This window comes from Artemia franciscana, chromosome 21, assembly GCF_032884065.1.
Source record: "Artemia franciscana chromosome 21, ASM3288406v1, whole genome shotgun sequence".
NCBI classification, from domain to species: Eukaryota; Metazoa; Arthropoda; class Branchiopoda; order Anostraca; family Artemiidae; genus Artemia; species Artemia franciscana.
Window position 1 is genome coordinate 25,116,312 of NC_088883.1, and position 16,921 is coordinate 25,133,232.

The window sequence follows — 16,921 nt, forward strand, 5'->3', positions numbered from 1 at the left end:
TAGTAAGTTATAAAAACCACCCCACTATAAAAAAAATCTGTTCATCCTCTAAAAAAAAATGATTTCATGTGAAAATATGATATTTAATCACCCGGAATCCACCACTATGTTAGGAGGGCCATAACCACCCCACCTGGATCAACCACTGACAAGGAAGATCTTTGGCAATCTGTCATGCGTCTCGGAGAATGTGTTCTAGCCAACTCAGCCTTAGTATAGCCCTAGAAAGAAAGGGCTGGACCACAATTTTACTACGGCTCACTTTTCGAAATTCCCGTCAGTCAGATGGGTACTCAAAACCATCGGTAGGCTATTTCTCTGAAAAATATCTAGCAAATCCTCCTCCGTTTTGGAGCTTATAATGACGAAAATAAGCAAAACTTCGACGACATGATGTCATAAAGTACTACTAAAAACAACACGAAGAATCAATATTTTGTAGGTGGTTGTAGGTAAATGTTCCCTCTAAAACAAGCCATTTTGTGACAAGTTTGCAGCTGTAACTTCCACCAACCGGACAAGCCTCATATTCGTCTATTCACCCCGCTAAAATGATGATATCACCAAGACCTCTTCTAGAAGGAAATAATATGAAAAATTTTTGTACAGGTTTTTTGTTGTGGGGGGACTTCATTGTTACTAATTACTAGTTTCGGCGTAATGGTTCTCCTGACCTCTTGTGTTTAACATTTTTCGAAGTTATTCCATTATTCATTCATTTCAATTTTTTGTTAATTAAAAGAGGGCCTTTCAAAAGCCAAGAGCGGGGGGTTAGGGGGGCGGTAGCCCCCCACAACAAAAGACCTGTACAAAAGAGTCTTTAAAAGCGGGGGGTTTCGCCTCTCCTAATTCCTGTACGTTTTAAGGTTCGACTTTGGGACGCAGCCTCTTTAACTCTTCAAGAAAACGAAGTTTTTTCATATTATTTCTGTACGTTTTTCTACAATCCATGGTGGATGTAATTTATTAGTAATTTTCCATGTTTATTTTCTCGCTTTCTGTATCAATAAATTCAAACTGACAAAATTATCTAATTTTGATAGTTTTAATAGTTTAGCAGCTTAATTAAAAATTTAGCAGCTAGTGGTTTTTACCCACCCGCCTCCGGTTTATGGGCCCAGCGCGCTTCCGCTGCGCCAAGCTGCTGTTATGCTTGTTATCAAACAAGTTATTACAATAGAAAATTTCACCAACGGCTTCAATTAGGAAATCAATTTAAATGGTTCTTTAACTTGCTTCCATCAAGCCTTACCCCCGCTTCAGTATAAATTCTTGTGAACATTCCAGTATGTAACTCTGACCACATGTTTCCATGTTTATTTTCTCCCTTTCTGTATCAATAAATTCAAACTGACAAAATTACCTAATTTTACAAATTTTAAAAAATTAGCAGCTAGCGGTTTCGATCCACCGACCTCTGGGCTATGGGCCCAGCACGCTTCCGCTGCGCCAAGCTGCTGATCGTGTAAGAATTTTTCAAACAAGTGATGTTATTACAAGAGAAAATTTTACCTTCAATGGGGAAATTGGTTTTTCTAAGCTAGAAAATCGGGGGGTTAAGATTTTCCGACGAAACTTTCCAGGAAAATTACTCGGAGAATTCCGCGTCGAATGAGTCTTCGTACACCCAGATCCGATGTCGGCTGTAACCTGTAGGCGTCTCAGAAAAAACAAAACAAAAGGAGAATATGAACATTAAGTGGCTATGCGTGGTTTCTGGAAAACAGGGAAGGAGTTATTGGATCAAGCTGAAATTCCGCAGATAAGCTCCTGGGCTAACTTGTGAATTTCAGCCCGATCGGACAACGTTAAAGGGGGGCTGGGGTTGACGGGTCGAAACTTTCGGCCAGATTTTCCCCATGAAGGAAAAGTCGGAGGGGGATGAAATTTGGCAGGTTTCTTAGTTGGAGCTCGGGCTACGAAATGCATCCCTCCCCATCCCTCTGCGACCACTGGAACCGAAGATCGCTTAACATATTCGTGGTTCGCCTCTCTAAAGAAGCACGAGTGTGCCTCCTTGATTTAAACTTCATTAAAAAAAGAAAAAAATTGTCCCTTTTTCAACAATTTAAAACAAAATCGTCAATATTCAATATTGTCAATGACTAAATAGTCACCAACATCAAGAATTTGACATGTGGAACATTGGGGCAAAAAGTCAGCACCCACAATACCAAACACTGCCTGGTATTACTTTATCAACATACCACAAATAGATAGATAAATATGGACATATATTTATTGCTATGAAAGCATCTTCGGGCCATTGCAAAAAAAAACAAAACAAAAACAAACATAAAAAATAGAGTCAACGGACATAGTATATATATGTAGATATCTAATGCTTTAAAGCCACATGGATCATGGCTACAAAAAATAAATAGCGAAGAAGACCACACTGCCTTTCCATCATAAACAAAAAAATACAAGTAGAACAATCGGCAATTTGTTTCTATAAGATAGTGGAATGCGAAATCTAAATGAATATTTCGACCCTGTGTCTAAGAGCCGTCCACAGCACAACACAAACGAAAATATAAAAAAGAAACTTGCATTAAAGTACAGACTTTAAAGTTAATTTTTGTTTTTTTAAACTTTTGAAACAGCATCATGACTTCAATGAAGTTCAACCAGGACTGTCCGGCTTGAAATTCGTTGAAGCTAGGGCTGTTTTATTTTCGGCTATTTTTTATTTTCTTGTATTTTGTTTTTCAAAACAAAGAGAACAACTCGCACATATTCAACAATACTTCTAGCGTTCCTTCTCCCCGCTTCAAAAATCTCTCAATGGGTATTCCAATTTAATATATTTTGCTTTTTATTTAAAAAAATATACATGCCAAACATACATATAAGTACCTTTATAAACATACCAAAATGAAGCCATATCACTAAGCTATACACTCTAATTTTTGATATAAATTATCTTTATATAAACGCTCAAACAAAGCAAGGTTCCCGGAAAAAAGCTTAGAAACCTTATTTTTCCTTGCCAGTAAAATTAGGAAATAATGAAATAGCCTTTGATTTCGGGAACATGATAAGATCTCCGAATTATTTTTAACCTACTAAAATTAGAAAATGTCGTGCAGGTATAGTACAGAACGGGTTTGCGAACAACCTGAACCTTGAAAATGATGATAAGACTTTGGAGTTCTTTTACCTTACTGAAATTAGAAAATATATGGTTTTGTTTTGGGAGCGATCATAGGATATAAGAATTCTTTTTGCTTTATGGCAACAAGGAAATATCGTGCAGAGATAGTGCATAATTTTGGGAGCCAGATTGACCTTAACAACGACGATAAGATCTTTGAATTCTTTCTAACTAACAGAAGTTAGAAAATGGTTCGTTTTGAGTTTGGGAATGTTTTAAGATACCAACATTCTTTTCACTTCATTGAAATTAGGAAATGTCGTGCAGACATATTACAGAACAGAAGAGATTTGGTACTGGGAATTAGGGAAGATCCTTGAATTCTTTTAGGCTTGTGCCATACATACTGCAGATACTCCCCTTTGACATTTGCACGCATTTTCCATTGATGAATTTAGAACATATCATCCAAGTTTTGTATGAAACATTATTTGGGACCGCTTTGATTTGGAAATAACGATAGGATTTCCGGTTTTTTTTTCGTCCTACTGAAGGCATAAAAAAAAATTTGTCCTAACTGAAGGCAAGCCTGACCCTGATGCAAGTAAAAGTTCAAGTAAGTACCCCCAAGCCAATATGATGATGTTCACGCGGCCATCACATCCTGCAGCAATCTCAATACTGTACAAAGTTACAAGTGCAGGTACAAGTATGTAGCCCCCAGACAATATGATTATGTTCCCATGACCGCCAATCCAAATAAGGCTGAAGGCCGAACAAGTACAAGTATTCAGCCACCAACTAATACGATGATGTTCCTATGATCGTCAAATCTTGAAGCAGTCCCAAGGCCGTACAATACTGCAAGAATAAGTACGTAGCCTCCAGCACGCATGATGCTGTTGCTACAACCCCCAATCCGAAGCAGTCCCAAGGCCATAAGTCCGGGGAGCTTACGGTTAAATAAATTTCCACTGAATATTGTAATTTGGCTTCAGAAACACAATGTCGACGGAGCAAGATATTCTATTTTTAACGTAATTTGTTAATGATGCGTTGGACTGTAGTCTGAAAGTTGCTTCAGTATTTTAAGATATTAAGAAGGCCTTTGACTGCGTGGATTATGAAATATTAAATTAAAAAACCTGGAGAATTGTGGTATTAGTTGTAATTTATTGCAATCAACAAGTTTTTTTCTAAATAAACGGACCCAGTAAGTTAAAATAGGGCATTTTCAATCAAGTAACAAAAGTATAAAATGTGGCGTTCCTCAAGGTTTCAGTTCTAGGCTCCTATTGTTTTTTTTTATCTATTTTAATGATCTGAATAATTGCCTGGTAATCTGTAGTCTGTCAACTAGTGAAGTTTCTAAGGTTAAGACTATTTTACTGAGCTTGGCAGATAATACCCATTATACGGCGGCTGCTAGGACAGAAAAGCGGCTGTTAAATCTTCTAAAAAGTGGTATGCTATACATTGAAAAATGGATGAGACTGAATAAACTGAAGTTAAACCACAAGAAGAGCTCCTTGGTGATATATGGTTGAAGCAGTAATTATTATCCTTGGTATGAGCAGATTCAGTTAAGTGGAAACATCATCTTACGTGATAAATCAGGGAAGTTTCCTGGAGCTGAATGCGTCAGCTTTAAGAATCATGTTCGTCATATTTCTGCCAAGATTACTCACAGCATCGTAATAATAAAAAAAAAATTAAGCATACTTTCCCGGATACTATCCTAAGGACACTTTATTTCTCTTGTGTATTCACAGCTAGTATACAGTATTACTATATGGTCTTCTGTATTCACAGTTCTTCATCCATTGAGAGTGCTAAATAATAATGCGGTTTGAGCACTTACAGATGTAAATAAACGTTTTTCATTGAAGCTCAGGCATGTTGAACTTAAGATGTTGCCCATTTTGTTCTAGTGAAATTTTATAATGCTCTTTTATGTTTGAGCACCAAAATAATTTGTTACCAAAGTGCTTCAGTGGTCTTTTTTTACCAGCTTCAACTGTTCACCAGCAAGGATGCAAAACCAGCATGCGTGCAACCAGCATGCATGCTGGTTGCACGCATGCAACCAGCATGCAATGCAAGGAGTATTATGCTGGTATAGGAATCAATTTAGTCTAAGAATCGTAGAACAGTTACTAAATAATCAAAGTTTTCTGTGCGCCATGTTTGCCCTAGTTCGTGGAATACCTTTGCCACATAGTATTATACAAAAAACTAACCCTAGTAAGTTGCGAAAATTGCTGAAAAAACAATTTAGGGTTTACGAGAAGGATGTGTGATGAGCTCTCTGGTTTCTTTGTTTATCAAATTGTCAACCAAATCGTCGATCAAAATTAGTCAAATTGATGGATTTTTTGGTTTGAGAGATTGATGAAGGGGGGTACCAAATGATTCTTTATTTTTATTTTTGTCGTTTCTTGTTTTGTTTTTGGTGGTTGATTGTCGTCACCTTTCATAATTTGATTTATATTTAGGCCTAGTGGGGTGATTATTTACCTAAACAAGCTTTGCTTCAGGTTTTTTTATGTTTATTGTTGATTAATAAACCCTTTCTTTCTTTAAAAAAAGAATCTTTACAGCATATGTTTAGGCTCACAAGGGTCTAATTGAGGATATGCCTAAATAGACTGGAAAATAATCGACTCAAAAAGTGATTTCAAAAATAACTAACCAAAATCTTCAGTTTTTCTTCTTGATCAGCTCAATCTGAAAAAGAAAGGTGGAGCATACCATTATGTCATTTTTGGATCCAGAGCCAATGGTTAAGCGGAGGAGAAGTCAAGAGCACTTATAGTAAAGGGGAAAACGCGTACATAAGATCTTTCTTTAATGAGGGGATGGGACAATAACAAAAAGCTTTTTGATAATTTGAATAAAAAGCGCTCAGACATTAGGGAAATCAAGGGGGTTGAGGCCTTATCCTAGCTACGTCCCTGGTAAGGAAGGCGGATTTAATTCCCCTGAAAAAAAACATGTAAGAATAGTTAATTTTGCTGTAATCAAAAACGATATGACACTGTTATATGATAAAAATTTTTTTTAACCTTACCTTTCCCTTAAAAAGTAATATAGACTATTCCAATTAGAATAATTTCTGCTCGTAACCTAGGTCCCAAATTAGAACTGGAACTTACGTTTACAATATTTGCCATCCCCTTCATAACCAGCTGTACAGTCACATTTGTATCCACCCGGAATATTAGTACAATGAGCATTAGCATCACAATTATGCAATCCTACAGCACATTCATCAATCTCAGAGCATGTAAAGTTATCTTCACGGGCGTATCCTTCAATGCACTGACACGTATAAGACCCGATGCTATTTACACAGATGGTATTGTTTCCACAGTGGTGACCTTCTTTTCCACCCAACGTGGTGCATTCATCTATATCTGGAAAAAAAGGTGAAAAGCTTTTATCTTAGAGAAGGAATAAAGATAATTTTAATTTTTTTTATCAAGGTTGTTGAAAAAGGTAGGGGCCAAAAATCTGTCTATTTATTAATTTATTTATCCATAAAGCAAAAAATTTAATTTTCTAGTTGCTACAAAACGCATAAATCAGGATAATACCCAGGCTAGGGATATTTGTGGAGGGGGGTAACAGATCCTAAATTTTTCACGAACTTCTTTTCTAAATTTTTTCACTTCTTTATAAACAAATAAGGTTGATTTTTCAATACTACCCACCACCCTCCCCCCAAAAAAAATTGCTTAAGCCCCTCCAGGCCGAGTTATATTCCCACTTGTCAATCAAATGAAAACTGCGTACGACTACAGCTCCAATTATGCATCCCATTCATAATTTCTATATTTCAACAATATTTGTTGAAAGAGAATTTGAATTTGAATATTCAGAATAGAATTTGTGACTGACGGATCAGAATTAAGAGTTTAGCCGTAATTTTTGAAATTGGAAAAGAGGGAAGCTGTGGAGTGTTTTCCTACGTGTAAAATGAATATGAAAAGCAGTAAGAAGGCAATAGTAACAGTAGGCAATAATTAGGAACAAGTTAATGTTGATATGAGCTTTCAGTCACTTCAAATTTCCGCTCCAGCAGTAAAAACATGACGTTGAAATCAAGAAAAAAAACACGCTATTCATAGATTTTGGATTTTCTATGGTGCTATTAGTTATTTTGGTTTAAAGTGAATATTAACTTTTTAAGTTTCCTAACTTTGCAGATCTTAGTGGGCCATTTACTTCCGGTTCTTTTACATTAGTTTTTGCATCTATCAACAAAATAGGTACTATAAAACATTCAACTAACTCAAAATGGTCACTAATCCAGCCCACTAAGCAGTCTATAGATAGCCCAACATTGGCCTCTTCCATAGAAGCAGGCAGAAGCAACAGAAATAGACAGGTAAACAGACAATAATTCTGTATCACATGAGTCTGACCACGCATCGCATGACTCCACCGTATTTAAATAATATGCTAGGCGTACCTATATGCTATCTAGTAGATACAAAATCTATCTAATAGCTAAACTTTTCGTCATTCATATCACCTAGACAAGATGAGAAATTTGCAAAAAAGTACATAATTTACATGAATTAACCTAAAAACGGAGGCCATTCATGATGGTTGGGCGTTAAACAGAAATCTCCAAAATGCTCAATAGTAACCCGACAAATGCATACAAATGGGTTTATTTTGAAAAAAAAAGACAACACAAAATAAGCAAAACCAAATTTAAACCAAGAAAAAGAAATAGAAAATGAAAATCTGAGGCATTATAACACAGAGGCAAGATAACCCTTATTTCAGTTAAATATTTCTCGTTTTTAGTTAACTTTGTTTATCAATTGGTTTTATTTGTCAAATTGATTTGTTTATCGATTCAGCTTAATAGCCTTGCATATTCAAATTATTTGGTTTCATAATTTTGATAAAATATAAAGTAAAATTACTTTTATTTCAGCCATGAAAAAGTGGATTTACCTATTGTTCAGTGAAGCTTCAGTGAATTAAAATCACTATCGATAAGGATTTTTGCTCGTTTGAATTTTTATTGACAGACCAAAGTTTCCCTTGTTTTTTTTTCTTTTTTTTTTGTTTTTTTTATTTTTCTTTTTTTTTGTAGCAATATAGTCGTATTTTGCAACAATGTTTATTTTGATATTTAACCAGCACCAGTATAATTTAAGCCTGAATCAACCAAAATTATCCGGAGGGAGCACTGGGTAAGAATCAGGAATGCGTAGTCTACACTGAGAGTCTGCAAACATAATAAGGTCTGATTTACAACTACTAAAATTAACTTCAAAAAGCAAAAAAGCAGCCATACATTATTGACAAATATAAAAAAGCCGTAGCGCATGCAGCGTCAATGCTCAAAAACATACCAGTACAATTTTTCCCATCTCCATAGAATCCTGGATTACACTGACACAAAAATTCAGTTCGAAGATTGATACAACTCGCATTGCCATGACATTCATGGCCTTGTCTGCAATAGTCTGCTCCTAAAATGTCAATCCAATGTCAAAATTTCAATTTTTGTTTAACCCCAAATTTTTGACAGAATATTTTTTTTGATCAATTAAGCGTCCTTGAATATTGTTAGAACAGTCGATTAGCCAAACCAGGTTGGAATTTGACATGGCTAAAGTATTCATTGGATATGTTTGACACTCTAGAAAAAAATACTCTGCTAGGAAAAAAAATTAACTCCTAAAAGAAGAACCTCCAGATTCGTCTGTTTACTTTCTTAATGCTCATACCGGCTTGGCGTTGAGAGCGTCGTCAGCCTTATCCACGTGGAGCGGTCAGAGGTACATTAATGAACCTTTCAAACATTCATCGTACCATATGTCCAAAATATGACCCAAAATGGATACCTAGAGTTCCTACACCCACCCCTTTCAAAAAGCCCGCTTATAGTTTAATCATAAAATTTGACTGCATGTATTGCTCTTTCCCAGATGCTGATATTGGTATTTTCTGCAGTTCTTACCCGTTTCCAATACCTTGGGAAACCAAGCAAGACCGTATCCCCCTCCCCCCTGAACAAAAATGCTGGATACGCCTTTGAAACCAAGTATTTTCAAAAAAATTTGCCAAGTCATGAATTTCCGTGAGAATAACTCCCTTGTTTAATTTAGTTTACTTGTATGGCTAGAATTTAAATCACTTTACTTTAAGAGTTCTTGTCTCGCAAGCTACTCATCACGATTTAAACTTATTTCTAACTAATTTATTTCAATAGGAAACCTCTAATTCTAAAATCCACAGTCAAAGTGTTCAGTTCACTTTTTGAAAATGTTTAGAAAAATAATTTTAACGTTAAAATACCAAGAACATCGAAATGAAAACTCCCTCTCCTCTTGACCTATCTTAGGTCTATTTATTTTTGTTTTGGTTTTTTCACTATTACGAAGGTTTTTAAGATAGTAAAATATTTTTGTCAGTGTTGCCAAGTTGAACCATAAAAATAAGTAAGCAAGCTATTTAGTTGAATTTAGCAACGTTTTGCGGGCGTAAAATTTATCAATCGTTGATACAAAAAGACGGTATAACTTCAGAGGGAAGCTATACCCTCTTCAGCAGTTTGGCGTCATGTATTCTTAGCTTTTTTTTTGCTGATTTTCTCCCCACGTCTCTTTATTTTAAGTTTGGCAGAAAATGTTGCCACAAACTCTATAACTGCACATGGAGGCCCTTTTCATTGGAATTTGAATTCCTAATTTTTTAAGACATATATGGTTTAAGTTTCAAACGGTAAGTTTAAGCTAAGTTTACTTTGAATTTAATAAGTTTTATAAGTTTAAGCTATAAGTTTAATATAAGTAAGTTGAAGCCAATTACAACAACGTGATTTCATTGTCATAGTCCTTAGTATTTTAAACTCAGTAAAATCCAGTAAAATTAGCAAATTCCATAAAATCAGTAAATTACAGGATCTTGTGTGAGAATTTTGATTATTTTATTATCAGAAGTCGAATGAACTTACTCAAATCAGCCTAAATAAACATGATTAAGAAAACAAAATTGGTCATACTTTGTTTCCATTACTTTTCTGAGGTTGCACCTCAAATTGCTTAATCTACCAAAACTGGATTCCAATTAAAATTGTTTATTTCAGCCAAAAGGGGACCAAAACCTTGACAATCTGGCAGAATATTCCCTTTCAGACTATCACCAAAAATCAGTGGCACCAATTAATAAAGTGGGGGGGGGGCTGGCAAATGAATTCATTCAAATCTAAAGATGTCATTTTGTTTTATTATAAAAATGGGCATTTTAAATAGAAAACAAAAATATATTTTTAAAATGAGAGTGGACGAGAATAAGGGTATGGGGGAAATTATCCCATTCTTCAGTGCCACTACAAACCATATAAGGCATTAACATTGCACTTCATACGTGGATCAATTATTATCTAACAGGCGAATTTCTTATTTTACTGTTCTTCTGGCAAAAGGCTCTATTCTAATCTTCAAAACCCTATGCTTAATCCCTATTCCCAGAAAAATATGGCCTAAAAGGGACAGTAGCTAAGCATTAACATGGATAAGTAAACCCACTAAGGTTGGGAAAAAGCACAGACAAAAGGTATATAATACAGACATACAACTGGGCAATTGTTTGGTGGTCGAAAAATTTGGTGCTTTCACTCGTCTGTCTTCATTTTCTTCTAGAAATGTTTCCATGAATGCCACTCGTTAAAAGTAAGCATATTCAGAACATTCAAATTTTATTAGAGAAAATCAAGAAAAATAAAAATAAGGTCTGGAATAATCACAAGTTCTCTTGCAAGTACTTATCACCTTCAATACTTTTGGTCACTTTACAAATATTGTCTAACAAACATGGAGTGATCGCTTTAATAAATGACTGTTTAATAAAATGTGACAACTCCGGCTTCCATCATACAGTAATATCACAAATTATTGATGCTTATACAGATATCTTACTCCCAACAAAATAAATTGAACGAAGAGATCCTCAATTATATTGGCTATTTAATGAAACCCGCCTGCCCGTGTAATTTCGCAGTATGTCATTGGATTAGATAACGCGCCACCGACTCTCGGATTGGATAAAGCACCATTCGTGCAATGTCGTTGGATATCGTCAAACTTTAGGAAGCGAATCATCTGATTGGATGGCCATTTGAGGTTTGCAATAATGTCGAAGTAAGATATCTGATGAAACATAATAAATAATCTGCAGTAATATCTGCAGTAATATATAATTGTTGTCTATGAGTTCGAGTAACATAACTTACCAACACAGAATTTGCAACATTCTCCCTGTTTCGAAACTTGTTCAGATGGTGGACACGGAAGAGGAGGACATACTTCTGCTGGGTTTAGAGCTACTGATCTCATTACGCCATCTCTACATTCAGTGACTTTGCAGCCTCTAGATGCCTCTCTGTCTCCATGGTCGTACCAGACTCCACCAGAAACACACTTCTCTATAATTATTTAATTGAATTATTTATTTAAGGCCCGTTTTCCTCCAAAAACATTGTTTGCTACGGCCATAGATGTCAGTATTTTGTTGTTATTGGTAATGTAATATGAAGGATATTTTTCTTTCAAAGTAGTACTGAAGATTATCATTTTTTAACTGTTTTGTAAGCACATTTGTCAGTGATTTTCATCTAATTTTTAAGGAAGCTGTATGAATTTTTAGATAGATGGATGTATGGAATATATTGCTACTCAGGGCTACTCAAGGATATGGGGTACACAAAAAAATTGACACAAGAGAAACATCTGGGAAAACTAATCTTGAGGTTGGGAATTACCAGCCTCAAAAGAGCAAGGCTCACCAAATTAAGCGTGTGACATTCGCCGTAAAATATGCTCTACGCTATCCTTCGTCGTCCCACACACTGGGCAAGATTAAATTACAACTTGGATCATACTCATGATTTTATAAACCTTTCCAGAATATGGATCAATACAAAATACTAATACTAATCATCATCTCGTAACGCCTACGGTTAATTTAAAGCTGAAATGCCGGGAGGGTAACTACCTGCCCGGACGTTTTGATGTTGGTAGAATACACGATGAAAATTTGAGAGAAACTTTCCAGGAAGATCTGAACTCTAAACTAAAAAGCCATATTTCGAAAACTTGCTGGATGAAATATCATCCAGAAGAACCAGATGTCAGCTAAATGACAGTCATTTATCCACTTCAAGCTGTTTTTGTCTTATTTAATCACTACATCTGTTTAACAAATGTGCAGGCCCGTTTTCAAGAAGATGAGAACTATATGGACGTCATCTACTCATGTGATCAAGTGTTTCTGCACTGGATTAGCTCCAACCTCCCTTAATCCAACCTCCTGAACTCGACAAAGAGATCAAGTTAATATCTCCCTTAGAACCAGCAAAGAGCAGGATGGACAATAGCAGGATGCAAAACAACGGTTGTTTTCACGAAGATGGGAGGTAAAACTGACTTCAACTACCATCCTCGTAAAAAATGAACCCTTAGTGGTTGGACTCAGTCAATTATGAAAACAAAAAAACTCCTTAAAAGCTTCCTTAAAGAATGTAGTTGCTGCCTTAGCCTACTTAAAAGACAGATTTATCTATAACACAATTAATAGCTTCTTTTTTCAGGAACATTACACTTACGTTATTTCACTTTAAGAAATATAAGAACTTAGATTTCAATTTATTTGTTTGCTAATCGTTGATTATTTTAAATTATCATAACCCAATACAAAAGAAACAGAAATATGTATATATATTAATATATATATATGAAATATATATATATATATATATATATATATATATATATATATATATATATATATATATATATATATATATATATATATATATATATATATATATATACAGAGAGAGAGAGAGAGAGAGAGAGAAGAGCGATAAAAAAGAGAGTTATAGAAAAAGAGAGATAGAGAAGAAAAGAGTCAGAGGAAAGAGACACTGAGAGAGAGATATACAAAGAAAAAAAGAGAAAAGAAAAACAAAGGACTATCTTCAAAATCGTAACGTATGAAACAATCCAATGAAGAAATTCTTTTAATAATGAAGAAACATAGTGGAATACAAAGGCAATATCCATAGGATAATCAAGAACAGGCAACATATTAAATTATAAATATTTAAATTAAAAAAAAATGTAAATTGAAACAAGACAACACGATCCCTCCAAGAGAACACCCATTTAACCAAAATAGAATAGAAATATATAATTAAAAAAATTAATAAAACATGTAAATGGTCATATTTTGTCAAAATGAATTGTTAGAGCAATACTATAACTACGTGGCTTGCGGTGATTCATATTGCCCCTCCCCCTTCCCAGAACTGACTCCCTTGACACGGATTTATAACCAATATACAGGCTAACCCTCTTTTATCTTTTCTACTGAATACTATTATCATCCAATAAATTGATTCTTGCTTTCTTCTTACAGCAAATTTGTCTCTAGTTTGTACAAGTTGCAAGTATTAATTTGTGCCAATAATTTTATTTCATGGACTCCCCTATACATCCCCCTCCCATCCCCAGTATTAAGATTGTTATCACTATTTCCATATTCTTACTGCAACTTGTCGGCTGCTTGTCTGAGGTTTCCCAGAGATTTCCATTTTTTTTCCATCGGGAGTATTTTCTCCCGTAAGTGGGAGCGGCTGAGATTTAGCCCTAACGAGCCTGGAGACTTTATCTTTACTTGAATTCAAATTTTGTGAGAAAGACCTATTAAGTAATTATTAAGGGTTAAAACTTTTCTTTCATATTTCTCTATTTCGATCTTCTACATAAGAACTAGTCCTTATATAAATCTTTCATATCTTAATCCAAAGCTAATAGGCCTACGATATTCAACTCTCTGCCACTTTAGAATTTAGACCTTTAGCCTATAGCTAACTTTGAATGTACAAGACAAAATAAACAAAAAAACCGAACGAAAAAAAAACGCAAAGACTCGATCAAAAGCCTCTGGCTTAATTAATACTTATTAAATAGAATTATCTGCCTTGTAATTACGATCTGAATGGGAAGTGGATGATTTTGATTTAAATTCTATTGCACGGACCAGGGCTGTCTGATAACTAATATTTGAAAGTTTAAACTTCCGAGTCCGTAAATTTTAACCACAGAAATAGAAAGTTTTCGCTATTTATTCTTTATACCATTCTAAAATAGTGAGTATCCAGAACTGAGTGACTTTAGATTTGTGGCAAAATCTGACTGCAATATTTTGCAAGTTTGACCTGTTTTCTTTTCTATCTCTATGATTCAAACACTGTTTTTTTACGCTTTTTCCATAAACATTTCAAAAGTATTGATGTTCCGCTCTCACGTGCCCCTCTTTTAACTGTTCTTGATTGGATTTCAATTTGGATAAATGCCAAATTTACATTATCTAATGGAATATTACTTGAAATGGCTTCGGAAGATGAAAACTTCCCATTATATTCTCATAGGAAATTAATTTCTGATAAATCTGTAATAGCTTGCAAAACAGATTTGAAAGGTCAAAGCAAAGAGAAAATAATGTTGAGATAGAAAGTCTTACTGTTCGTTTTGAGTGTCTAAAGAGCCAGGATTGTTTTGAGTGTCTAAAGAGCCAGGGTTTATCATCTAGCATTCAACGGGTCAAAAATTTGTAGTTTACTGAACTGACGTTGGATTGTTTTTAGGATTTTAAAGTTTGTTTGCCGTTCTTTCTTGTTTCTGATGGTTTTTTTCTCCATTAGATACAGAGGTGACTTTCAAGTAAATTTTTTGACACAATTATTTACTATCTCGTATATATATATATTATCTCGTATGAAGGTTGAAATGACTAGGGTACATTTGGCAGATGAAGAATGACAGATTGACAAAGATAAACCTTTTGGGGCTAAACGGAAAGCAGGTCGTCCTCGGTTGAGGTGGTAAAATATCGTATGGAAAGATTTAAGGAAAATGAGGATTTCCTGGGAGGGTGTAAAGAGATAGGTTTTGATTAGATTGAGATGGAGGCAGAGCGTGCTTAATTGCAGTGGCCTCAGGTGGCTTGATGCTGCCGTAAATTGTTAGCAGTAGTAGCAGCAGCGTCCCGTATGTGACTGATACCACGGACGATACATTTTTGAAACATGGGAGCTCGCATGTTTTTTTTAGCATTTGAAATTAGTTGCAAGAATTTGAACAATCTTAATTTTATCTTAATTAATTTAATTTAATGTTAATTAAGAATTTTAATCTTAATTAAAATATTCCAGTTTTTGTTTTAGCTTTTTGTTTTCTCTCTCTTTTAACAGCAAACATTATAGTAGCGCACATATAGTAAATGAAGTCGCAATGCAGCTAGACGAAATTTGTGGTTTGTCTTTCTTTATCTTTTCTCTTTATCTTTATCTTTCTTTATCTTTCTTTTCTCTGCTTTACATGGTCTTGAAACGTGGGAGGTCCGAAAAATGAAGGAGAACTTATTAGAAGTTTCCCACAGGAATTGTACACGGACTGTTTTCAGTACCTGTTTGAAAGACAACATTTAAGACATTAATTTATACAAAAAGTGACTTCATAATATACTGAGTGTTTTTAGCACCCGTATGACTAGCCATACTTAAAACAGTAATTTATGCAAAAAAACTTGTTCGAAAAGGGAGTTTTAATTTTCTGCTAAAAAAGAGTCATGCGTTTTCGACTGTCGTAGTCTGCTGCTGCCTTTCGTTTATTTTCTGTCTTCTGAGCTGGGCGGGGGGGCTGCAACTTACATAATCGTACATTGTAATATTTCTTAGAAAGTTTGGCAACATCATGTCGAGATATAGTGGAAAGCAAAATTGTCTCAGATCTACTAAGATCTACACAACGTGGCAACTCATTGTTGTTTTTTACTTTGAGTGAGGTATGACACTTCTACTAAGGAATAACATTGGTTCAGCTAAAGTCAGTATTAGTGAATTTTGAGGGGGAAATGTCATGAAAGGTGGCCATAAGAGACGTCTTGAATAGGAAGGGATTTAGGGAGGGTGTTTGTGAGTTTTCAGACTTAGATTGGCTTAATATTTAAATAAGATTGCAGCAGTAATAGTAATAAAAGGGTCAATTAACTCATCAGCATTGTTCAATGTTATAAGAGGTGTTAAAGAGGCTAAGTTGAAGGTGTTAAGAAGTATAATGTCAAGAGGTGTTGAAGGTACTTCGATTCTAAATTCAAATTTCAGTTTTCATTTTAAGTTCGAATTCATTTTAGTGTAAAACCTGTCACCTATCTATATATCCACAGTTTCTTGCGGAAATTTCAAATATTTTTACTGTAAATTACATAAGATTTACAAGATATTATAATTTACAAATATTATAATTATAGTATTCAAAACATTAAAAATAAACTTACTGAGACAGACCGGACAGCATTCGCCAAGTCGCCGAACTGGGTTCTTACAGTTTGTAACTGGACATGCAATTGGTGTGCACCTCACCTCACCTCCCTGGAAAAGACCAATTATTACAAGATTAATTACCTGGGCACTAGAAGCTAATGTTAATTAAAATTAATTCATAATAAGCTCTGGCGCAAGAGATATCATAATAAATTACCAGGATCTCAATACATAACGTTGATTTATAAGCATGTCAGTCATTTATACTGAACATACGGGTATATTATATTGGAAACCTATTATACCTGCTACACCACCTTACCATCCTTACCATCCACTTACCATCTACCATCTTCCTGGAAAACATAAATTATGACCAGGTTAATGATCTGGGATCCAGAAGCTGGTGTTAATTAAAATGAATCTATAATAAGCTAAATAGCTACAGAAGGCTTGCTAAATTAACTGGT

At 34.8% G+C, this 16,921-nt stretch overlaps 1 protein-coding gene across 3 annotated transcripts in view; it reads right to left on the reverse strand.

The window, feature by feature from the left end:
- Nucleotides 1-16,559, reverse strand: part of LOC136041105 (protein kinase C-binding protein NELL1-like) — a gene marked incomplete at its 5' end in the record, with an annotated part of 66,924 nt that extends 50,365 nt beyond the window's left edge. For 2 of the 3 annotated variants that reach the window (XM_065725663.1, XM_065725662.1), the window contains 4 exon segments: nucleotides 6,253-6,513; nucleotides 8,473-8,592; nucleotides 11,358-11,549; nucleotides 16,466-16,559. In XM_065725663.1, coding sequence (XP_065581735.1) covers nucleotides 6,253-6,513; nucleotides 8,473-8,592; nucleotides 11,358-11,549; nucleotides 16,466-16,559 — 667 coding nt within the window. 3 annotated transcript variants of the gene reach the window in all.
- Nucleotides 16,560-16,921: the final 362 nt, after the last annotated feature.